General features: G+C 48.2%; 1 protein-coding gene across 1 annotated transcript in view; it reads right to left on the bottom strand.

Annotated features, from left to right (window-relative positions):
• LOC137528776 (complement factor B-like) overlaps positions 1 to 26,727 on the bottom strand; it is a 219,292-nt gene that overhangs the window by 184,525 nt on the left and 8,040 nt on the right. The window contains exon 2 of the mRNA XM_068250347.1: positions 1,803 to 1,997. Coding sequence (XP_068106448.1) covers positions 1,803 to 1,997 — 195 coding nt within the window. The remainder of the gene's footprint in view (positions 1 to 1,802; positions 1,998 to 26,727) is intronic.

Below are 26,727 nucleotides of genomic sequence, written 5' to 3' on the forward strand. Positions count from 1 at the left end.
AGGCAGTGGCGCAGCACATGAGGAGGCAGGCAGTGACGACACAGAAGGAGGCAGGAGGTGACACAGCACAGGAGAAGGCAGGCAGTGACAGAACACGGGAGGAGGCAGGCATTGACACAGCACAGGAGGAGGCAGGCAGTGACACAGCGCAGGAGGAGGCAGGCAGTGGCACAGCAGAGAAGAGGCAGGCATTGACACAGCACAGGAGGAGGCAGGCAGTGACACAGCACAGGAGAAGGCAGAGAGTGACACTGCACAGGTGGAGGCATGCAGTGACAGAACATGGGAGGAGGCAGGTAGTGGCGCAGCACATGAGGAGGCAGGCAGTGACGACACAGGAGAAGGCAGGAAGTGACACAGCACAGGAGAAGGCTAGGCATGCAGTGGCACAGCACAGGAGGAGGCAGGCAGTGACTCAACATGGGAGAAGGCAAGCAGTGACACAGCACTGGAAGTGGCAGGCAGTGACACAGCACAGGAGGAGGCAGGCAGTGAGAGAACATGGGAGGAGGCGGATACAGTGACACAGCACATGAGGAGGCAGGCAGTGACAAAGAACATGAAATGGAAGGCAGTGGCACAGCACAGGAGGAGGCAGGCAGTGGCACAGCAGGAGGCAGGCAGTGGCACAGCACAGGAGGAGACAGGCAGTGACACAGCATGGGAGGAGGCAGGCAGTGACGCGTACGTTAAAAAGGGGCGCTGGGAAAAAAGGGCGCCGGGTTTTTAACGATAAGCATGGATAACGTTTAAAAATGTATTGTACTGTATTTCGTTTAAAATTAATGTTTTATAAAGTTATAAATCATTAAATAATGTGCATTAAATCGGCAATTGTAAAAACGTTAATCTTTCGTTTAAATAGTGAAACGTATAATAACGTTTAAAAAAAAAATTACTAAGTAACCCTCCCTGTACCTACCCCTAACCCCTAGACCCCCCTGTTGATGCCTAAACCTAAGACCCCCCCTGTTGGTGCCTAAGTAACCCTCCCTGTACCTACCCCTAACCCCTAGACCCCCCTGTTAGTGCCTAAACCTAAGACCCCCCTGTTGGTGCCTAAACCTAAGACCCCCCTGTTAGTGCCTAAACCTAAGACCCCCCTGTTGGTGCCTAAACCTAAGACCCCCCTGTTGGTGCCTAAACCTAAGACCCCCTGTTGGTGCCTAAACCTAAGACCCCCCTGTTGGTGCCTAAACCTAAGACCCCCCTTTTGGTGCCTAAACCTAAGACCCCCTGTTGGTGCCTAAACCTAAGACCCCCCTGTTGGTGCCTAAACCTAAGACCCCCCTGTTGGTGCCTAAACCTAAGACCCCCCTGTTGGTTTTTTCGTTTAAAAATAATGTAAAAAAAATGTACTGTTTTTCGTTTAAAAATAATGTTTGAAAAAAAATATTGTACTGTTTTTCGTTTAAAAATAAAATTAAAAAATTTATAAATCATTAAATAATGTGTAATCATGAGAAACAGTAATAAAACATTAAGTCTCCGGGCGCCGCTTTTAAAACATTATTTTTCTCCGGCGCCCTTTTTTCCTATCGGGCGCCCATTAAACGATATTTATTATAGGAGTGAATGGCGGCGCCCGATTTGTCCACTAGCCTCAGGCGCCCGAATTTACTGTTACCGGCAGTGACACAGCACATGAGGTGGAAGGCAGGGGCACAGCACAGAAGGAGGAAGGCAGTGACACAGCAGAGAGGAAGCAGGCAATGACACCGCACAGGAGGAAGCAGGCAGTGACATAACACATGAAGAGGCAAGCAGTAACAGCACAGAAAAAATCATCCAAATTTGCATACGTCTGCATTCAGCCTTTTCCTTTTCATTGGTCCAAGTCCCTCTCCTCGTGCACTCACGAATGGGACCTGGGTATGGATACATCCCTGTGGAACAGTTGTATTGCACAGTATTTTCATCCTCACTTAAATAATGGTCTCCGCCCTTAATGGCTGCTTTGTTGAGGTCACACTGCCGTGTGGGGGCAGCAATGGTCACTGAGAATGAGAAAAAGAGTGTCAATGTCATTTTGAGCCTCACAGCACTGGGCACTTAATATGCAATATAATGTATCTTCTATTTAAACTCTTTTAGACCAAGTAAAAAAAATAATATGCACTAGGTGCATCGCTAGCCCCATGGATGTATTGGGGTGCCCAAAGCTTTTCCTCGGCGGAGTAGCGCACAGTACTCACCTCTGGCTGCTTGTTCTGCAAGTCTGCAGACATCTTGACTTCCAGGCTTCTCCCCCTATTGTCTGAGAACGAATCAGATGCTAGCGCTCCTGGGGTCTGACTGTAAGCCTCTAAGGCAGCCATGAAGTTATGATGTCTCTTGTGGATGGAAGAGGTGAATACACCACCATCCACTGTGCTACTGTGCTGGTGAGTCCGGGGGATATACAGGGCACATCTGGGGACCGGGGCAGAGTTGGCACCATTGTGTGTGTCCCTCTTCTCTGCTAGCTATGCCCTCCTTATCTCTCTTCTGCCAGACTGTGGGGGCAAAGCTGGCATAGGTGAGAAACACACACACAACGGCACACAACATGCCACCCCATTGATGCATCCCAGCCAGCCCAGCATCACAGCCAGCCAGCATCATGGCCAACCAGCCAGCATCCCTGACAGCCAACCAGCATCACAGCCAGCCAGTATCACAGCCAGCCATACCAGCATCACAGCCAACCAGCATCACAGCCAGCCAGCATCACAGCCAGCCAGCATCATAGCCAGCCATACCAGCATCACAGCCAACCAGCATCACAGCCAGCCATACCAGCATCACAGCCAACCAGCATCACAGCCAGCCAGCATCACAGCCAGCCAGTATCACAGCCAGCCATACCAGCATCACAGCCAACCAGCATCACAGCCAACCAGCATCAAAGCCAGCCAGCATCACAGCCAGCCAGCATCACAGCCAGCCAGCATCACAGCCAGCCATACCAGCATCACAGCCAACCAGCATCACAGCCAACCAGCATCACAGCCAGCCAGCATCACAGCCAGCCAGTATCACAGCCAGCCATACCAGCATCACAGCCAACCAGCATCACAGCCAGCCAGCATCACAGCCAGCCATACCAGCATCACAGCCAACCAGCATCACAGCCAGCCAGCATCACAGCCAGCCATGCCAGCATTACAGCCAGCCAGCATCACAGCCAGCCATACCAGCATCACAGCCAGCCAGCATCACAGCCAGCCATACCAGCATCACAGCCAACCAGCATCCCAGCCAACCAGCATCACAGCCAGCCAGCATCACAGCCAGCCATACCAGCATCACAGCCAGCCAGCATCACGGCCAGCCATAGCAGCATCCCAGCCAACCAGCATCACAGCCAGCCAGCATCACGGCCAGCCATAGCAGCATCCCAGCCAACCAGCATCACAGCCAGCCAGCATCACGGCCAGCCATAGCAGCATCACAGCCAACCAGCATCACAGCCAGTCAGCATCACGGCCAGCCAGCAACACAGCCAGCCAGCCCAGCATCACAGCCAGCCAGCATCACAGCCAGCCATAGCAGCATCACAGCCAGCCAGCATCACAGCCAGCCATAGCAGCATCACAGCCAGCCATAGCAGCATCACAGCCAGCCATACCAGCATCACAGCCAGCCAGCAGCACGGCCAGCCAGCAACACAGCCAGCCAGCCCAGCATCACAGCCAGCCAGCATCACAGCCAGCCATAGCAGCATCACAGCCGGCCAGCATCACAGTCAGTCAGCATCACAGCCATACCAGCATCCCTGCCAGTCAACCACCATCACAGCCAGCCATAGCAGCATCACAGCCAAACAGCATCACAGCCGGCTAGCATCACAGCCAGCCATACCAGCATTACAGCCAGTCAGCATCCCTGGCAGCCAGCAACACAGCCAGCCAGCCCAGCATCAGAGCCAGCCAGCATCACAGCCAGCCATACAAGCCTCACAGCCAACCAGCATTACAGCCAGCCATACCAGCATCACAGCCAGCCAGCATCACAGTAGGCCCGCCAGCCCAGCATCACAGCCAGCCAGCCCAGCATCACAGCCAGCCAGCCAGCCCAGCATCACAGCCAGCCAGTATCACAGCCAGCCATACCAGCATCACAGCCAGCCAGCCTCACGGGCAGCCAGCATCACAGCCAGCCAGCCAGCATCACAGCCAGCCAGCATCACAGCCAGCCAGCCTCACAGCCAACCAGCATCACTGCCAAGTTAGCCAACCAGCATTACAGCCAACCAGCATTACAGCTAACCAGCCAGCATCCCTGCCAGCCAGCATCACAGCCAGCCAGCCATCCAGCCAGTCAAGTATCACAGCCATCCAGCCAGCCAAGTATCACAGCCAGCCAGCCAGCATCACAGCCAACCAGCATCACAGACAGCCATACCAGCATCACAGCCAGCCAGTCATCCAGCCAGCCAAGTATCACAGCCAGCCAGCCATCCAGCCAGCCAAGTATCACAGCCAGCCAGCCAGCATCACAGCCAACCAGCATCACAGACAGCCATACCAGCATCACAGCCAGCCAGCCATCCAGCCAGCCAAGTATCAAAGCCAGCCAGCCAGCCATCCAGCCAGCCAAGTATCACAGCCAGCCAGCCAGCATCACAGCCAACCAGCATCACAGACAGCCATACCAGCATCACAGCCAGCCAGCTATCCAGCCAGCCAAGTATCACACCCAGCCAGCCATCCAGCCAGCCAAGTATCACAGCCAGCCAGCCAGCATCACAGCCAACCACCAGCATCACAGCCAACCAGCCAGCATCACTGTCAGACACAGTCCAGCACCATGGTCAACCAGCCATCATCACTGCCAGCATCACGGCCAGGCAGCATCCAAGGCAACATAGGTCCTAACATCACGCTGTGGGAGGAGTTTCACTGCAATATCAGCCATACAGATGTCACTGATTACCTATTTAAGAAAAGGTAAAGGTTTCTCATGGGAAAGGGGGTATCAGCTACTGATTGGACTGAAACTTGATCCTTGGTTACTCACCTAATCGCCGCTTCCATTGCCAATCTCCATGGCCAAAGTGGCGTCATGTGACACGCTGACACATGCTGATGGCAAGTCACACAACACTGATGTGGTCATAGAGATAGGTGCTGGAAGTGGCAATTAGGTGGGTTAACCCTGTAATTATGGCCCTGCTTGCCACACTACAGGGAGGAAGGAAAGGAATGCTGCCCGTGGTCCAGCAGTGTTGTGCGATGTGGAGTGATATATGTCGTAGCCGCATCACCCCGCACTTCATTATAGCTGGGCTGACATATGGAGGACAGCTGTAGAAAACAAAGAGACAACAGGATGGAAATGAGTGTATTGATACAGACACCAGTAAACACCAGTGATGTGGGGGAGGGATGAGCACCCTAATGCCTGTTTATGCTTTGGGGTACGCTGCCCAAGTGTGTTTTGGGGACAAAGGTCGACACCACTTTGTCAGAGTTAAAGTGACACTAAAGCAAATAAAAAACATATGATATAATGAATTGTATGTGTAGTACGGATAATTAATAGAACATTAGTAGCAAAGAAAAGAGTCTCATATTTTTATTTTCAGGTATATAGCTTATTTTTTATATCCTTGCATCATTCTCTAATATTTGCAGTTTACAAACTACACTCTGTATTTTAAACTATGAAACAGAGCAGAGCTGATTACCCTTTGAACTTCCGCACAGCAAAACCTTATCTGAAGTTGTCTTTCACTGTTTCTTGGTTGTATAAGTGCTTCAGAAAACAGCACTGTAGCCAACCCAAGTTTGTTATGAGGGCTCAGAGAAGCTCTTTTGCATAGATAACTAGTGAAGTTTCTTAAAGGACAATTGAGGTGACGTGACATAATGAGACAGACATGTGTATGTACAGTGTCAAGCACACAAATAACCATGCTGTGTTCCTTTTTTTATTTCTCTGCCTGAAATCGTTAAACTTCAGGTATGCAAGTGACAGTTTCTGTCCAGGTCGAGACTGGTCGGACTATAGTGTTACCCTCACTGATAAGGAAATACAGACATAAAAGACTTTCCTATCAGTAAATGGCTTCTGAGAGCAGGAAAGAGTTAAAAATAGTCAATAGTTCTTAGATTTGAGCTCTGGCATCGATTAAGGCATGTGTCATTGAGCAGAGACAATGAAAAAGTAAAAACTAGATTTAGCAGCGCTTTCATACAAAGTCTGTACCCGAATGATTTATCTGCATGGATGTGCAGAGCTCCAGCAACTAGACAACATTACACAACTAGTGCTCAAACTGGTATAACAAAGGAGGGTGTTAGCTTTAGTAAAAATTTGTGCACATATTATTCCCTATTGGACTTCCCCACAGCGATGACGGACCCTCATAGGGAAGAACTAACACTAGTCTAACATTAAAAACATACATTTTTTATTGTGCTGCTGATCATAAATGGTATACACATTTCATCAAGTAGGCAGACAAATGACATTGCTCAAGGCTGCACCTGAAATGCAAACTTATGCTCGGTATAGACGGTACGTTTTTTTCATCGGCTCGATTGATAATTTCCGAAGTGTCCGATCACCGCGTGGATCGATTCCTGGCTCGATCCCCGCGGGCGGATAATGGGCAAAAACGAACCGCTGATAAGGAAGTGCCCTCGGGGACAAGCGGGAATCGATCCGCGCGCACGCTCGCTGGCTCGATACCGGCGCATAAACGTACCGTCTATGCCCAGCATAACAGAGACATGCCTTGAATGCAAAACAGATGCAATTATGTACTAATTCTAATCTAAAAGATTTTGAATACAGATTGAAGCAATGAATGCAGGTAGCCGCAGGTAAACTTACATTCAATTTGTACAGCGGGAGCCATGGCAGCGCTTTGCATACAGAAGTTGTACCTGAATGATCTATCTGCTTGTATGTGCAGAGCTCAAGAAACTGGACAACATTACACAACTAGCACTAAAACTGGTATAACAAAGGAGGGTGTTAGCTTCAGTAAATAATTTGTGCACAGATTATTTCCTATTGGACTTCCCCACAGCGATGACGGACCCTCATGGGGAAGTCCTAACACTAGTCTAACATTAAAAACATACATTTTTCCTTGTGCTGCTGATCATAAATGGTGTACACATTTCATCAAGCAGACAGACAAATGACAGCGCTAAAGGCTGCACCTGAAATGAAAACTAACAGAGGTGTGCAGAGCCCCTCTGGGGCTAAATACATGCCCTGAATGCAAACCTTGGGTCCCCCGCCGCCCCTAGTTTAGTGTTCGGCAGTTGGCTCTGTCTCCGTCCAGAGGTTTAGCAATAGCGGGTGCAGAGGTAACGACCGCATCGGGGCCCTTGGGCCAAAGGGGCCCTGAGGGGCCTTCCCTCAACTGCAGTATTAGCGCTCTCTTGGTCCTGTGCTCATAATAATCACTTCTATAGATACTTTGAATAGTGGTAATCATTAACAAACTGTTCCCCATCCCCTTCTTGCACCTGTGACACTGTAGTTGCCATTGGCAGGTTTTGGTGCGACATATGAATTGTTACAGCATGTATAGAGTGCTTGGGGGGAGGCCATGTAAAGCTTGCATCGGGGCCCACAGCTCCTTAGCTACGCCACTGTCTCCGTCTACTGTGCCTGCGCTGGCCTGGCCATGCACGTCATCGATCATGCTCCCATGGCCGAGAGCAGATGCGTGGATGCAGTAGAGATTTTCTCTGGTCGACATGGTCGTCTGCCATTTGTTTGGCATTCCCATGAAGCCAGGTATAGTCTGTTATTCTCATTTTGAGAGTCTGATGAAATTTGACTCGTCCTTTGGAGCTGATTATCTTCACCTGTTTACAAATCCAACTGCTATCAGCACAAGGAGGCCTCTGATAACTCAAGGAAGTCAAATAATTCCTTTGAAATCCCCACCCTCCCTGAGAACAAAATAGGACCTTTGTGTGCCAAATATCAGGTCACCTTGAAACTTTGGAGGTTAAAAAAAAGGTACATTACTTTGTACAAAAATAATCAATGAGCAGGGCCAGTTCAAGCCAGAATTTGGCCTGCCCCTGGGGAAAAATTAACATGGGGGGCTCTAACACCCCCCCCCTCCATACACACACACATATACACACACTCCACAGCATATTTACCCTCTGGTCCCCTGATTCGTCTGCCACCCTACCCCCAGATCCCCCCTTTTCATATTGTATTGCAAAAGTATTCGGCCCCCTTGAAGTTTTCCACATTTTGTCACATTACTGTCACAAATATGAATCAATTTTATTGGAATTCTACGTGAAAGACCAATACAAAGTGGTGTACATGTGAGAAGTGGATCGAAAATCATACATCATTCCAAACATTTTTTTACAAATAAATAACTGCAAAGTGGGGTGTGCGTAATTATTCGGCCCCCTGAGTCAATACTTTGTGGAACCACCTTTTGCTGCAATTACAGCCGCCAGTCTTTTAGGGTATGTCTCTACCAGCTTTGCACATCTAGAGACTGAAATCCTTGCCCATTCTTCTTTGCAAAACAGCTCAAGCTCAGTCAGATTAGATGGACAGCGTTTGTGAACAGCAGTTTTCAGATCTTGCTACAAATTCTTGATTGGATTTAGATCTGGACTTTGACTGGGCCATTCTAACACATAGATATGTTTTGTTTTAAACCATTGCATTGTTGCCCTGGCTTTATGTTTAGGGTCATTGTCCTGCTGGAAGGTGAACCTCCGCCCCAGTCCCAAGTCTTTTGCAGTCTCCAAGAGGTTTTCTTCCAAGTTTGCCCTGTATTTGGCTCCATCCATCTTCCCATCAACTCTGACCAGCTTCCCTGTCCCTGCTGAAGAGATGCACCCCTCGAGCATGATGCTGCCAACACCATATTTGACAGTGGGGATGGTGTGTTCAGAGTGATGTGCAGTGTTAGTTTTCTGCCACACATGGGGGCATATGCAATTCCCCTTTTCTCCTGAGTTATCTCCTAGGTGATATTTTCACAACTTGCCATACAATTCCTTTTAAGCTTCCAGCAAGCAAGAAAATACTCAAAATAAATGTGGTGGTACTCTTTCACTAAGCTCTGGGTACTTTTTTAATTGTAAAATGCTTAAAAGTTAGTTTAAACAGAAGATGAAAAATATCTCCTAGGAGATAACTCAGGTGAAAAAGTGAATTGCATATGGCCCATAGTGTTTTGCATTTTGGCCAAAAAGTTCCATTTTGGTCTCATCTGACCAGAGCACCGTCTTCCACATGGCTTGTGGCAAACGGCAAACAGGACTTCTTATGCTTTCTGTAAACAATGCCTTTCTTCTTGCCACTCTTCCATAAAGGCCAACTTTGTACAGTGCATGACTAATAGTTGTCCTATGGACAGAGTCTCCCACCTGAGCTGTAGATATCTGCAGCTCGTCCAGAGTCACCATGGGCCTCTTGACTGTATTTCTGATCAGTGCTCTCCTTGTTCGGAGTTTAGGTAGATGGCCTTGTCTTGGTAGGTTTACAGTTGTGCCATACTCCTTCCATTTCTGAATGATCGATTGAACAGTGCTCCTTGGGATGTTGATGGCTTAGGAAATCTTTTTGTAGCCTAAGCCTGCTTTACATTTCTCAATAACGTTATCCCTGACCTGTCTTGTGTGTTCTTTGGACTTCACGGTGTTGTTGCTGCAACCTCTGAAGCCCTCACAGAGCAGCTGTATTTGTACTGACATTAGATTACACACAGGTGCACTCTATTTAGTCATTAGCACTCATCAGGCAATGTCTATAGGCAACTGACTACACTGAGATCAAAGGGGTCCGGATAATTATGCACACCCCACTTTGCAGTTATTTATTTGTAAAAAATGTTTGGAATGATGTATGATTTTCGTTCCACTTCTCATGTGTACACCACTTTGTATTGGTCTTTCATGTGGAATTCCAATAAAATTGATTCATGTTTGTGGCAGTAATATGACAAAATGTGGAAAAACTCAAGGGGGCCGAATACTTTTGCAACCCACTGTATATTAAGGAGAATAATGGGTAAACATTTTTCAAATAGACCTTGTAGTTTTTGATAAAATCGATTTTAAAAATGAAAAGAAAAATGGTTTTAAAACAAAAAAAGACAAGTTTAAAAACCATTTTTCTTGGCATATTTAAAATCAATTTTATCAAAAACTACAAGGTCTATTTGAAAAAAAAATGTTCACTTGTACCAAATATTTTCCTTAATATATGTAGCAATTTTGGTAGCAATAGCATGTATGGGGGGCTTTGCTATTAACCTATAATGTCGGCACAAACGTTTGCGGAATTGCACGAAAATTATGAAATATTACTATTACATATGAAATAAATTACAGTTTTCTCTGAAATTTCGCAATACGATTCGTAATTGCGAATTTCAATGCAAAATTTCGGCCCACCACTGGTAATAACCTGCGACAGGTCATAGAGAAGCGGCATTGAGAGGGGATGAAGATGGGGGGAACGGATGGAGCAGCACACCGAGACAGTTGAGTTGCTGTGCTGACAAAACTTTGCAGGGAGCACAAGTAAAGGGGAGGCCTGGGGGGGGGGCCAGCAGCACTGGAGGGCCCTGAGGCAATCGCGCCGCTATGGTAACACCGGCCCTGCCAATGAGACAAGCGCTCTCATTTCTGGAATCACATGGATCTTTTTTTCACTACTACTAGTGGCTCCTTCCTACGCGTTTCACCTCATCAGACGCTTCGTCAGGGCATGGTTTCCAACTCACTGTAAGCCCTTTCCTATATGCGGAAGGTGCTGTTTCACCCCACCTCCTCCTACGATGTAATACAAAGTTCTCAGCTACCGCCCATTACAGACGTGCTGGCATCCTCATAACTTGTTATTGGTAACACAGAGGGTTTTTTTTTCAAAGAGTCCAGTACAGCTGCCTTCTAATTCTCAACACTGGACACCGTCCACTATGTCAATACATGTCAGATGCAGACCCATCCAGCTATCCCTGCTTCCATTTTTATATTGTCCATATTCGTGGCTTTTTGCCACCCATTGGCTTTTTTAACCCCTAATGGTCTGCCTTTAAAATTGGAAGGATAATGAACACGGGGGATATCATCAAAACAAAGGTGGAAGGAGGGGAAAGGGGGGAGGCGGGGGAGTGTGTGAAGCGAAAGGGGGAGGGGCAAAGAAAAAAAAGGCACAGAGGAGAGAAAGGAATACCACAAAAGGGAGCCTATAGGAGAGGAACTCCTATAGAGCAATACATAAACTTTTTCTTTTCATACAGCATTAATCTTCGAAGAGCCTAGCCATTCAATCCACCATTCACCTAAACAAGTTATTTGCCTGAACACACCAATAAACCAGAGATGCATGACAGACTATCTATTGTAGGTCATCTGTCGAAGAAAGGGGCGAGTTCCAGCTAAGCATTGAATCCATGCGGTACAATGTATTTATATCAACATGGATTCCTTGTCAAGTAAAACATCATCCAAGTCGCCCCGCCCCTCCGACAGATTCAGTTTACACATTCCCTTGACCTTAGTTTCCTGCAGGGATGCTACACGGCACTCTCTGTAATGAGAGTATAAAGGAGTGACTAATTCACCATCTTCTATTTCCCTGAAATATTCCAAAATTCTCGACTTGAAATCATGGCAATTTTTGTCTATGTACATAATACTGCAAGGGCATTCCATTGAGTAAACTAGTGGAGCTCGTAATGGGTCAATTATGCAAAATTTGGTGTCATTTTCCGCATTTACGCATTGCATAATTGCAATTACTTGAACTGTAATTACGCATAATTTACGCGTACATGCGTAATAAAATTCACATCTATTTGCATTTTTACATTAAAGTCACTGGCCGCTGACTTTAACGGTTAATAGCAAAGCCCCCTTACGTGCTAGAAGCACCAACTTTGCAAGGTATGTGGAAGAGGACAGTGGGTACAAGAGGAAAAAAAATCAAAAAGATCTTATAGTTTTTGAGTAAATTGATTTTAAAGTTCTCATGCAGCGTGTGGGAAATGTTTCAGCGGCCGCTGACATTAGCGGTTAATAGCTAGGCCCCCATAAGTGCTATAAACACCAAATTTGCAGGGTATGTTAAGGAAAAACAGTGGGAACAAGAGGAACAAGAGCCATAAACCACACTGCCCGCGCAGCTCTAGCTATACTAAGTATAGCTAGAGCAAAAGCATCTTTGAATTCGGCTTCAAGGATCCCCATTGGTTTAATAACAGACCAATGGGGATCCTCCTGATCGCCTCCTTTCTGTTATTAAACCAATGGGAATCCGATTCCTTGGAGCCAAATTCAAAGATGCTTTTGTTCTAGCTATACTAGCTAGCTCTGCACAGAGCAGCAATGTGTGGTGGTCAGGTGCCCGGAGATCTTCAGTCACGTTAGAGGATATTGGCGTGTGATCGTTTCAGAGGATACTGACGTGGGAACATTTTTTTAAAGGTACAGGTAAGTATTTCTGGTTATTTAAGAATATTAAAGGTCTTTACTTGTCATTATATTCTTATTTTACTTAACCCTTTGTGGAAATGGCTAAGAGGTACCATGTACCCCTATACCCATTTCTCCTGCGAGGGGAGCTGGCATCTGGGGGTCCCAGCCTTAAAGGGAACTCCCAGATGCCACCATGAACCCCCCACCCCAAGGCGTCATTGACCCCCACCTCCTCCTGGAGCGCCATAGATTGGACAAGGGCTTTTGAGGAGAGGGGGGAGGCTTGGCCGCCCCTCTTCCATAGAGCCCCTCCCCATACCATGGACCATGCAGGCTGGTATAGCTCAGGGTGCGAAGCCCCAGTCGGCCGGGGCTCCACATTGTGGCTATCCCAGCCTGCATGGGGGACAAGAGGTTAAAGAGGCTGGGGAGGGGGGAACCAACATCATTTTTTTAAAATATTTGCCACACTTTGAACATATATTAAAAAAATACATTTATATACATGTTAATCAATACATTATCTGTCATTTTAGCGCAGTAACTTTGCTAATTTTTTCTTCTAACTTTAACATAGACTTTCTCAAAAAACTAAAAGGTCTTTCTTCCTCTTGTTCTTACTGTCCCCCTCCACTTACACTGCAAATTTGGTGTTTCTAGCATGTAAGGAGGCTTTGCTATTAACCGCTATTCGCCTGCCCTTTATGTCTATGGAGCCGCCGCGTAACACAAACAAATTTTGCATGAATTAGGCTAACATGCGTAATTACTGGCAGCGATTACATTTCCATGCCAAAAATGTTTACGCGTAATCTGCAAATTTTGCATTACAATTACGATGCATAATTGCAAATTATGATACGTAATTATGCATTGGCGTAATTTCTGCTCACCACTAGAGTAAACTACTCTTTCAGAATTACGATGATTGAGTTTGATGATACAGAGGAGATGTAGTGATGGACTTACCTGCAGGCAGTAGGACACAGGTAGTCAATTTTCAAAAACAAACAAAGTATCCTTGCGCTCCTCTTTCAAAGACTGCAGACACACTCTTTCACAAATGAATCTTCTTAGTGCCTTAGTTCAATGCCATGTGCAGCTCCAAACGACAGGGCAAGAGACAATTCTAAAAAAAGGAAATGGAGCGCACGATAGTGCATTACCTAAGGTAAACTTTATTCGCATAAGAATTTTGGTACTCACAAGATTGAAGATAAAATCAGCGTTTTGTCAGCGGTACAGCCACCGCTTAACCTAGCAGACGATTCAGCGGTACCGCGCTGTGGCCAGCAGCGCGTTCTCCGGTTGAATTGGGAGCGCCGTCTCGCTGTGGGTCTGGGCGTGGCTGAGGTTCAGTGTGCGTATGGCGTCATGACGCGTTTCGGCGCTCCGCGCCTTCGTCAGATGATTCAGCGGTACCGCGCTGTGGCCAGCAGCGCGTTCTCCGGTTGAATTGGGAGCGCCGTCTCGCTGTGGGTCTGGGCGTGGCTGAGGTTCAGTGTGCGTATGGCGTCATGACGCGTTTCGGCGCTCCGCGCCTTCGTCAGATGATTCAGCGGTACCGCGCTGTGGCCAGCAGCGCGTTCTCCGGTTGAATTGGGAGCGCCGTCTCGCTGTGGGTCTGGGCGTGGCTGAGGTTCAGTGTGCGTATGGCGTCATGACGCGTTTCGGCGCTCCGCGCCTTCGTCAGATGACGAAGGCGCGGAGCGCCGAAACGCGTCATGACGCCATACGCACACTGAACCTCAGCCACGCCCAGACCCACAGCGAGACGGCACTCCCAATTCAACCGGAGAACGCGCTGCTGGCCACAACGCGGTACCGCTGAATCGTCTGCTAGGTTAAGCGGTGGCTGTACCGCTGACAAAACGCTGATTTTATCTTCAATCTTGTGAGTACCAAAATTCTTATGCGAATAAAGTTTACCTTAGGTAATGCACTATCGTGCGCTCCATTTCCTTTTTTTAGAATAGTCAATTTTCAAAAGCAGTTCTTTATTAGTAAAAAAAGAAAAAAAAAAAAAACAGCAACTATGATAGCTCCACTTTGACTAATAAAGAACTGCTTTTGAAAATTGACAACTGTGTCCTACTGCCTGCAGGTAAGTCCGCCACTACCTCATTTTAACGACTTTAAAGTGTTTTACTCTATCTGGCACCTCTGTATCATTGAACTCAATCACCATAGTTGTCCTTACTTGGTGGAGACTAGAGGTATATCCCCACAATCATCATCATTGTCCACCCTTGGCGGAGAGGTGTATCCCTGCAATCATCATAGTTGTCCACCCTTGGCAGAGAGGTGTATCCCCGCAATCATCATCGTTGTCCACCCTTGGCGGAGAGGTGTATCCCCACAATCATCATAGTTGTCCACCCTTGGCGGAGAGGTATATCCCCGCAATCATCATCGTTGTCCACCCTTGGAGGAGAGGTATAACCCCGCAATCATCATCGTTGTCCACCCTTGGCGGAGAGGTATAACCCTGCAATCATCATCGTTGTCCACCCTTGGCGGAGAGGTGTAGCCCCGCAATCATCATAGTTGTCCACCCTTGGTGGAGAGGTGTATCCCCACAATCATCATCGTTGTCCACCCTTAGTGGACGGTGTATCCCCACTTATCTTCCTACTACAGAGATACTGTACTACGATTTTACTTGAGTGAGGACAGGACTGTTATCCCACCCTGCCTTTACAGTGGTTGCCTGGGAGGCGACCCACGTTTGTGAGTATAGTTCCATATTCACATACATTTCTGTCTTTATCAGTACATACTGCATTATTAGGGCTCTCAGTTTCTCCCATTTTTTTCTATAAGGGTTGAAGTTCAGAAAGTTGTTAATTGTGTATTTTAAAATACCTGAATCGTCCAAAAATATTTTTTAGTTTTTTTCCCACATACAGTGGCTTGCAAAAGTATTCGGCCCCCTTGAAGTTTTCCCCATTTTGTCTCATTACTGCCACAAACATAAATCAATTTTTTTGGAATTCCACATGAAAGACCAATATAAAGTGGTGTACACGTGAGAAGTGGAACGAAAATCATACATGATTCCAAACATTTTTTACAAATAAATAACTGCAAAGTGGGGTGTGCATAATTATCCGGCCCCCTTTGATCTGAGTGCAGTCAGTTGCCTATAGACATTGCCTGATGAGTGCTAATGACTAAATAGAGTGCACCTGTGTGTAATCTAATGTCAGTACAAATACAGCTGCTCTGTGAGGGCCTCAGATGTTGTCTAAGAGAATATTGGGAGCAACAACACCGTGAAGTCCAAAGAACACACAAGACCGGTCCAAGACAGGTCAGGGATCAAGTTATTGAGAAATTTAAAGCAGGCTTAGGCTACAAAAATATTTCCAAAGCCTTCAACATCCCAAGGAGCACTGTTCAAGCGATCATTCAGAAATGGAAGGAGTATGGCACAACTGTAAACCTACCAAGACAAGGCCGTCCACCTAAACTCACAGGCCAAACAAGGCATGGTGACTCTAGATGAGCTGCAGATATCTACAGCACAGGTGGGGGAATCTGTCCATAGGACAACTATTAGTCGTGCACTGCACAATGTTGGCTCTTATGGAAGAGTGACAAAAAGAAAGCCATTGTTAACAGAAAAGCATAAGAAGTCCCGTTTGCAGTCTGCCACAAGCCATGTGGGGGACACAGCAAACATGTGGAAGAAGGTGCTCTGGTCGGATGAGACCAAAATTGAACTTTTTGGCCAAAATGCAAAACGCTATGTGTGGCAGAAAACTAACACTACACATCACTCAGAACACACCATCCCGACTGTCAAATATGGTGGTGGCAGCATCATGCTCTGGGGTTGCTTCTCTTCAGCAGGGACAGGGAAGCTGGTCAAAGTTGATAGGAAGATGGATGGAGCCAACTTGGAAGAAAACCTCTTGAAGACTGCAAAAGACTTGAGACTGGGGCGGAGGTTCACCTTCCAGCAGGACAACAATGGAATGGTTTAAACCAAAACATATCCATGTGTTAGAATGGCCCAGTCAAAGTCTCGATCTAAATCCAATCGAGAATCTGTGGCAAGATCTGAAAACTGCTATTCACAAATGCTGTCCATCTAATCTGACTGAGCTGGAGCTGTTTCAAAGAAGAATGGGCAAGGATTTCAGTCTCTAGATGTGCAAAGCTGGTAGAGACATACCCTAAAAGACTGGCAGCTGTAATTGCAGCAAAAGGTGGTTCTACAAAGTATTGACTCAGGGGGCTGAACAATTACGCACACCCCACTAAAAAATGTTTGGAATAATGTATGATTTTTGTTCCACTTCTCATGTGTACACCACTTTGTATTGGTCTTTCACGTGGAATTCCAATAAAGTTGATTCATGTTTGTGGCAGTAATGTGACAAAATGTGGAAAACTTCAAGGGGGCCGAATACTTTTGCAAGCCACTGTATATACACATTTTTCATTTGCCACAATTGTACATGCGTTTCCCCGCAAGGCTACACAACCAAGTACTGTCCTGCCTGGAAGGTACATACTGACTTCTGATTAACCTATCCTGAATGGATGCCCTTTTAGCAGTAATTAGTGGTCTTGGACTCACTATATTGCTAATTTCTGGGCTCGCCTGTAACATCCCCTGTAACATCATGTTTTTCCAGCAGACTCAGACAGCAGATTCAGATCCAGATGATTGCAAACTACTCCTACACTATTTGGTCAGTCACAACACACATGTTGTAGAGGGTGCTGTGATTGGAGAACTGTTTCCTGCTGGGTCCCCAAAACTAGACTAGTGCCTAAATGTTTTGAAGGTGCCATGTGTAAATGTATGGGGGGGAGGGGGGTTGCATTTATTGCACGTAGAAGCAAAGTACAGAGCTACAGAGGAGGAATAGCCTGAAATAAACGCCAACAAGGGAATTCTATTGCTGAGCCTTGAAAATACCTGCAAGCAATGGGCAGCGCTCACAGGCTGCAAGTGAAGTGAAAGCTCCAGAGATATGCCCAGCCCCTTGGGGCTAAATACATACCTTGAATACAAATCAGATGCAAATTATGTGCTAACACTAATCTAAATTCTAAAATTTGAATGCAAGCTGACACCCCTGGAGGCAGCTAGCCTGAAGTATACTTAAGTTTTGTACAAAACTTAAGTATACTTCAGGCTAGCTGCCTCCAGGGGTGTCAGCTTGCATTCAAATTTTAGAATTTAGATTAGTGTTAGCACATAATTTGCATCTGATTTGTATTCAAGGTATGTATTTAGCCCCAAGGGGCTGGGCATATCTCTGGAGCTTTCACTTCACTTGCAGCCTGTGAGCGCTGCCCATTGCTTGCTGTCTTTTGAACAAATGTGTATACCATTTATGGCTAGCTGCACCAGGTAAGGATTATGATTTTAATTTTAGACTAGCTAGGGTCCACTGTTGGATATGTTTCACTGTTGAATATGCTTCACTGTTACACTAGTTTGAGGTTTTAACCCTTTTTTTCTTTTTTGGACAATTTTCATTATTTGAACATGCTTCACTTTTTGAAATGTTTCACTGCTAGATTAGTGGTTAGTTTCTCTCCTGTTGGGGCACGTCACCGCCGTAGGAGAGTCTATTAGGGATAATTTGTGCACAACTTATGCTGAAGCTAACGCCCCCTTTACTGTACCTGTTTTGAATGCAAGGTGTGTAACCTGCCCGTTAGTCGAGCTCTGCATACTTGTGCAGGTAGTCAATTCAGGTGCAGCGTCTGTTTGGAAGCGCTTCCTTGAAAATACCTGTAGTGACTCATAGCAGTATAAATACTGTATGTACACGTAATAACTACAAACTAAAATGCCTTGATGGTTTGTTCCAAGGAACTGATTTATTTGCTTTTAAGGGAATTATTTCCAGCAGTGACTCTAAACATTGGCTACACTTGCCAATATTAGTCCATAAACATTCTCATTTATCAAAGCTGTGTTACATTGCATTCAAGTGCACTGAGGTGTATCTGGGGCATAAGAAATAGCCCCTCAGTTACTCCATGTCCCAGCATAGGCTTATGTCACGGACGATTGCGGGGACGCAGGCGCGTCCTGGAACCGCCCGTGAAGAAAAGAACGATCGCACTCGATCCCTGCATCGATTGCGCTTCAAAACGATACAATCTGGGTTGAGTGTGTAGGGACAGCTGAAGTCCTTTTCTTAGCAAAGAGAGCACCATTCCAAAGGCTGGCTGGCTCTTTTGATATGCTAATGAGCCTGAGCCTAATCTGCCCCAGAGAGTCCCTGGCGTCAAGCTGTGCTGATGGCCCATCCATCAGGTATAAGGTGACAAGCACCATGGCAGGAGCAATCTAGTTGGGCTAAAAGCCAGACCCACTGGCTCATTCCCAGTACAAGGGGAGGGCTCATCTCATCTTTGAAGGGGGTGTATGGCTCCCCGCCCTCACTCCCTCCTACTGAAGCAGGGGCATAAGAATGGCTGAGGACCCAAACTCAGTGTCCTCCACACTGAACCATCTTGCACTCATCAGATGCCAGCTTGAGGATATGCTGGCATCCACCTGGTCTGAACTCTGGACTTTGAAACCAAGAACTTTATGATTCTTCCCACAATAAGGACATCTTTCCAGGAACTAAGTATTTTTCTCCCTTCTTTTATTTTTCATACTGGCTATTACTGTTTTAATAATTGTTGATTTTCATAATTGTCTGTATATATTAATTATTTATATTGCGTGAATAAACGACTTTCCCCAAGTCATTCACTGTTTCGCTACCCTGCTTATCAGCCCACACAGAAATGATCCCGGGTCTCTGAAGATACGCTACTGTTTGTCTGTTGTTGGCTAGACAGAATATCGTGTGTTTAACCGTTTTATTCGCAGGATTAGTCAGTCAGTTAGTGGGCCCCACGGTCCCATAGTAACCGCGGTGGTGGCAGTTTACTCTGAACCAGTAGGTGACGTTGTAATTACCCGTGTCTCACAGGCTCCCTTCTGAGTTGTCTGCGGCTAATTCTTAACGGTTCCTGCGCATTGACTGCGACCAGAGTTCGCACGATCTGTGCGCTGGCACCGTTTAGAAGGCTAAGTGCGGTCAGCCACGAGGGCTCCCTGTGACAGTGTTAGGCAGCGGTTGGGACCTGTGTTGTGCTGAAAGTATCTACGATAGCGCTAGCGCTATCGAGAAACGAACTAATTCGTTGGTGTAGCTGGAAGGCAATATATTTTTTATATATACAGAGAGACTGTGTAGCCAGTACCCCTCCCCAAAAGTTTTATTTTATTTGGCATGGAAATGTCCGGGAACTACAAGAAAATGGGCCTGGCGGACCTGCAAAATCTTTGCCAAGAGAGAGGCATTGAGGTCGGCCGCAAGAAACAACAGGACCTGGTAACGGAATTGTTTCAATGGGATACCCAGCAACTGCGGGAGCCGGGAGTGTCCGCTGAAGTGGATACCAGCCCATCTGACAATCGAGGGGAACCAGGGACTGAGACTCCTGACCGTACAGAGGTTGTGCATCCTGAGGGCCCTGCATCAACAGTTACGCCGGAGAATGTCAGTGTGGACCCCAATCCCAGAGTTTCTGAAAGTACTCGCCTGGAACCGGCCAGTACTGGACTGTCCGTTTGTACTGATCCGCTAATGCAGCAGGCGTTACAAAAGCTGATGGACACTGACCTGGACAAGTACCTGCAGTACATGCGTGAGGAGCGCCAAATGCGGGAGCGAGAACGGGAGCGCCAATGACAGCATGAGCTAAACATGGCAAAAGTGCAACAGGCCAGCCGGAGTTCACCGCCCAGCCTCCCTGCTGAAGGAGCTGCAGCACCCGTAAGTGCAAAATTTAAATTTGCTAATATTGAAAAAGACACTGACATTGACTTGTTTTTGCGGTCTTTTGAAAAAGCATGCCGTCAGTATCGTCTGTCCCAAGACCAGTGGGCCAGACATCTGACACCTTTGCTGCGCTACAAAGCGCTTGATGCCTTCGCAGAATTGCCTGCGGAGAAGGATAATGATTATGCTGCTATAAAAGACGCTATCATTACTAAGTACCAGCTGACGCCAGAAGCCTATCGGAAAAAGTTCAGGGCCTGGCAGAAAAAGCCTTCTGATTCGTACCGAGATGTGGCCAGCAGCTTGCTCACCACACTCCGCCAGTGGACGCTAGGCCTCACCAAAGGGTCTTATGGCGTCCTGGAGGACTTGATAGTCCTCGAACAATTTCTGAACATTTGCCCTGCTGATGTACGACAGTTTGTGTTAGAACGCAGGCCGGCTTCAGCCACTGTCGCTGCAGACCTTGCTGAGACCTTTGCAACTACCCGGGTGGCTGATACCCGCAGAACTGTCCCATCCAGCTGGAGAGGAGGTCAGCCCAATACCTCGGCAGACCCTCCTGCCCCTGTGAGCCGTCCGCCACAGAGGCCACCCAGCGCAGCTGCTGCACCCAGGCCTGCAGCGCCTGGAGAGGTCACCTGTCACTACTGCCGCCAGCCCGGACACATGAAATTCGACTGTCCGGAGCGGAGACAGACACCACCAGCACCTGGATCATCTGCATCACCTGCACCTCACCCACAGCAGAGGCAACCCGCCAGCGAACCACAGCCTGGATCATCAGATTTTGTCCTGTTTGCACGCGGACAGGAAATCCGCGACCGAACCGACCAGCAGCAACTTGTTAGAGTGAACGGCAAAGTTGTCACCGGATTTCGAGACACCGGAGCTGACATCACGTTAGTTCACTCACATCTTGTGCCAAAGGAGAGCATCCGCTCCAGCCGATCCCTTGCCCTTACTGGAGTAGAGGGCACCCTTTTCCACATAGCCCACGCAAGAGTGAAGCTGGATTGGGGAGTGGGAGGGGTCCACGAAAGGGTTGTTGGGGTTATGAAGGATCTCCCAGTCCCTGTGTTGCTGGGGACTGATTTGGGCAAGCTTGTGTCCTACTATGAACCTGCCACGACCGCTTTGTCGCTCACGGAAGGAGACGGACTCTCCACCCACCACCAGGTACTTTATACACTTGGGGAAGCACCAGGGGGAGGTGGGTTGAATGTGCCCAGTTCAAGGGTACCAGGTTCAATAGTGCCTGCTTCAAAGGCACCTGAGTTTGATGTACAGACTGTCTGTTGTGATGATGCTGTAACTGTACCTGAGTTTACTGTACAACCTGTCTGTAATGAAAAAATGTCTATACCTGTCAATGTCATTACTGCATGCAATGATGATTTGAGTAATGTCCGTCTGTGCCATTCTGACAGTGTACCTGTGCTAGCAGTACCGCGCAGCTGCACTGCTCAGAACCCGAGCTCAGAACAGGTGGAGGGGGTTCCGGCCTCCTCCCCCTCCTCTGACCGCAGGGATGAGACCTTTCAGCCGCTGGCCTCGTGTGACATGAGCCAGTTGGCTGAAACTGACAGCGCCATATTCTCAGCCGCACTACAAAGTGACCCGAGCCTGGAGGTGCTCAGGCAGCAAGCCGCTGAGCCCCTCGCAGACGGGGCCGCTTTCAAAGTGTACTGGGAAGGTGGGAGACTGTACAGTGAGTCTGTACAGCCCCCTACAGGTAGATCCCACGCGGATACCAAGTGGCTTGTGGTCCCGAGTGCGTTCAGGGGACATGTGCTGAAATCCGCACATGGTAATCCTCTGACAGGGCACTCGGGTGTTCGCAAGACACTCGCCGGTATTCGGAAACAGTTTTATTGGCCCCGGATGAACAGGGATGTAGCCAACTACTGCAGGGCATGTGCCATCTGTCAGGAGCTGGGAAGGTCCAGGGATTCCCGCGGGGTTCCCTTAGGTCCACAGCCACTCCGCAGGGGAACCCTGCGTGGGCTGGCTGTTGACCTAACCAACCCACTGCCCGTTGTCAGCAGTCCCGGCAGACACCACGTCCGACTGCAGTGGCGCAAACGCCCTGTCCAGAACGGTCCATGTTGGGTCAACCCTGAGGGTAGCAGACCGCGACCGGTCCAGGGGAACCGAGCCACAGGCTCCAATAGGTTTTTCCGCCGTACCGGCAACTCGAGGCCCGTCAGCCAGGTTAGCGGCGCCGCCACACATCTTGCGGATGAGTGGCTAAGCCACGGACAAGGGGGAGGGCTGTCACGGACGATTGCGGGGACGCAGGCGCGTCCTGGAACCGCCCGTGAAGAAAAGAACGATCGCACTCGATCCCTGCATCGATTGCGCTTCAAAACGATACAATCTGGGTTGAGTGTGTAGGGACAGCTGAAGTCCTTTTCTTAGCAAAGAGAGCACCATTCCAAAGGCTGGCTGGCTCTTTTGATATGCTAATGAGCCTGAGCCTAATCTGCCCCAGAGAGTCCCTGGCGTCAAGCTGTGCTGATGGCCCATCCATCAGGTATAAGGTGACAAGCACCATGGCAGGAGCAATCTAGTTGGGCTAAAAGCCAGACCCACTGGCTCATTCCCAGTACAAGGGGAGGGCTCATCTCATCTTTGAAGGGGGTGTATGGCTCCCCGCCCTCACTCCCTCCTACTGAAGCAGGGGCATAAGAATGGCTGAGGACCCAAACTCAGTGTCCTCCACACTGAACCATCTTGCACTCATCAGATGCCAGCTTGAGGATATGCTGGCATCCACCTGGTCTGAACTCTGAACTCTGGACTTTGAAACCAAGAACTTTATGATTCTTCCCACAATAAGGACATCTTTCCAGGAACTAAGTATTTTTCTCCCTTCTTTTATTTTTCATACTGGCTATTACTGTTTTAATAATTGTTGATTTTCATAATTGTCTGTATATATTAATTATTTATATTGCGTGAATAAACGACTTTCCCCAAGTCATTCACTGTTTCGCTACCCTGCTTATCAGCCCACACAGAAATGATCCCGGGTCTCTGAAGATACGCTACTGTTTGTCTGTTGTTGGCTAGACAGAATATCGTGTGTTTAACCGTTTTATTCGCAGGATTAGTCAGTCAGTTAGTGGGCCCCACGGTCCCATAGTAACCGCGGTGGTGGCAGTTTACGCTGAACCAGTAGGTGACGTTGTAATTACCCGTGTCTCACAGGCTCCCTTCTGAGTTGTCTGCGGCTAATTCTTAACGGTTCCTGCGCATTGACTGTAGTGTTGGGCGAACATCTAGATGTTCGGGTTCGGGCCGAACAGGCCGAACATGGCCGCGATGTTCGGGTGTTCGACCCGAACTCCGAACATAATGGAAGTCAATGGGGACCCGAACTTTTGTGGTTTGTAAAGCCTCCTTGCATGCTACATACCCCAAATTTACAGGGTATGTGCACCTTGGGAGTGGGTACAAGAGGAAAAAAAAATTAGCAAAAAGAGCTTATAGTTTTTGAGAAAATCGATTTTAAAGTTTCAAAGGGAAAACTGTCTTTTAAATGCGGGAAATGTCTGTTTTCTTTGCACAGGTAACATGTTTTTTGTCGGCATGCAGTCATAAATGTAATACATATAAGAGGTTCCAGGAAAAGGGACCGGTAACGCTAACCCAGCAGCAGCACACGTGATGGAACAGGAGGAGGGTGGCGCAGGAGGAGAAGAAGGCCACGCTTTGTGAGACACAACAACCCCGGCCTTGCATGAGGGCAAGAAGCGTGCGGATAGCAGGCTTTGTACCGCCATGCAGTCATAAATGTAATAAAGATAAGTGGTTCAATAAACAGGGACCACGCGGCAACGCTAACCCAGCAGCAGCAGACGTGATGGAACAGGAGCAGGCGCAGGAGGAGAAGGCCACGCTTTGTGAGACACAACAACCCAGGCCTTGCATGAGGGCAAGAAGCGTGCGGATAGCATGCTTTGTACCGCCATGCAGTCATAAATGTAATAAAGATAAGTGGTTCAATAAACAGGGACCACGCGGCAACGCTAACCCAGCAGCAGCAGACGTGATGGAACAGGAGGAGGCGCAGGAGGAGAAGGCCACGCTTTGTGAGACACAACAACCCAGGCCTTGCATGAGGGCAAGAAGCGTGCGGATAGCATGCTTTGTACCGCCATGCAGTCATAAATGTAATAAAGATAAGTGGTTCAATAAACAGGGACCACGCGGCAACGCTAACCCAGCAGCAGCAGACGTGATGGAACAGGAGCAGGCGCAGGAGGAGAAGGCCACGCTTTGTGAGACACAACAACCCAGGCCTTGCATGAGGGCAAGAAGCGTGCGGATAGCATGCTTTGTACCGCCATGCAGTCATAAATGTAATAAAGATAAGTGGTTCAATAAACAGGGACCACGCGGCAACGCTAACCCAGCAGCAGCAGACGTGATGGAACAGGAGCAGGCGCAGGAGGAGAAGGCCACGCTTTGTGAGACACAACAACCCAGGCCTTGCATGTGGACAAAAAGCGTGCGGATATAGCAGCAATGCTTTTTGCCGCCATGCAGTCATAAATGTAATACAGATGAGAGGTTCAATAAACAGGGCCCGGAAACGCAACACCATCCCAGATGTTCATTGGTCATGTTACTTGGTTGGGGTCCTGGAGTGTTGCGTAGTCATTTCCAATCCAGGATTGATTCATTTTAATTTGAGTCAGACGGTCTGCATTTTCTGTAGAGAGGCGGATACGCCGATCTGTGACGATGCCTCCGGCAGCACTGAAACAGCGTTCCGACATAACGCTGGCTGCCGGGCAAGCCAGCACCTCTATTGCGTACATTGCCAGTTCGTGCCAGGTGTCTAGCTTCGATACCCAATAGTTGAAGGGTGCAGATGGATGGTTCGACACAGCTACGCCATCTGACATGTAGTCCTTGACCATCTTCTCCAGGCGATCGGTGTTGGAGGTGGATCTGCACGCTTGCTGTTCAGTGGGCTGCGGCTGCATGGGTGTCAGAAAATTTTCCCACTCCAAGGACACTGCCGATACCATTCCCTTTTGGGTACTAGCTGCGGCTTGCGTTGTTTGCTGCCCTCCTGGTCGTCCTGGGTTTGCGGAAGTCAGTCTGTCTGCGTACAACTGGCTAGAGGAGGGGGAGGATGTCAATCTCCTCTCTAAAGTCTCCACAAGGGCCTGCTGGTATTCTTCCATTTTGACCTGTCTGACTCTTTCTTCAAGCAGTTTTGGAACATTGTGTTTGTACCGTGGATCCAGAAGGGTATAAACCCAGTAATTGGTGTTGTCCAGAATGCGCACAATGCGTGGGTCACGTTCAATGCAGTCTAGCATGAATTGAGCCATGTGTGCCAGAGTCCTACCAGAATCCTCATCATCCTCTTGTGAGCGTTGTGATAGTTGTTGTGATGCATCATAGTCGTCACCTTCCTCCTGGTCTGCTTCTGCTGACCATTCGCGTTGAATTGTGGAAGTCCAACGTGCACCGCTCTGGCCCTCGTCAGTGGTGGCATGAAATTCCTGCTCCAACTCCAGCTGTTCCTCCTCCTCTTCTTCGTCATAGCTGCTGGGGCCAGCGTTCCCTGAGGCGGATGGCCTGATGTTGGTACCATCACGCTGATCGTTTTCTCCTTCAGATTCCCCCAGTTGCATCATGACAGCTGTTTCCTTGATCTTTAACATCGACCTCTTCAGTAAACACAGCAGTGGTATGGTAATGCTGACTGAAGAGTTGTCACTGCTCACAAGCAACGTGGATTGCTCAAAATTTTGGAGGACTTGGCAGAGGTCCAACATGTTGGCCCAATCGGATCCACAGAAGCTTGGCAGCTGGCCGGATGCGCCTCGGTACTGCGCCGTCATGTACTGGACCACTGCACTCTTCTGCTCGCAAAAGCGGGCTAGCATGTGCAGCGTAGAATTCCAGCGCGTAGGGACATCACACAGCAAGCGATGGTGGGGGAGATTGAAGCGCTCCTGCATCTTGGCGAGTGCCCCCGAAGCAGTACTGGAATTTCTACAATGTTTGGACACTCGACGCACCTTCAACAGCAGATCGGGCACGCCTGGGTATGTCCTCAGGAACCGCTGAACTACTAGGTTCATCACGTGCGCCAGGCAAGGGATGTGTGTCAGCTTAGCCAACCTTAAAGCGCGAATGAGATTACTCCCATTATCACACACAACCATGCCCGGTTTCAGGTCCAGCGGTGCCAGCCACAAATCCGTCTGTTCCTTTATTCCCCTCCAAATTTCCTCCCCTGTGTGCTGCTTATCCCCAAGGCAGATTAGCTTCAGCAACGCTTGCTGACGCATGCCAACAGCTGTGCTGCACTGCTTCCACGATCCTACTGCTGCTGGGTTAGCGTTTCCGGATGAGGTACAGCTTTGAGATGCGTTGGAGGAGAAGGAGTCAGAGAGGTAGGTGCTGCTGTTATCCAGTGGGAGGGACGGCGGTGCAGCTGTTTGTGGCGTGGGCAACACCCGTGCCGT

This window comes from Hyperolius riggenbachi, chromosome 8, assembly GCF_040937935.1.
Source record: "Hyperolius riggenbachi isolate aHypRig1 chromosome 8, aHypRig1.pri, whole genome shotgun sequence".
In the NCBI taxonomy this organism is placed as follows: Eukaryota; Metazoa; Chordata; class Amphibia; order Anura; family Hyperoliidae; genus Hyperolius; species Hyperolius riggenbachi.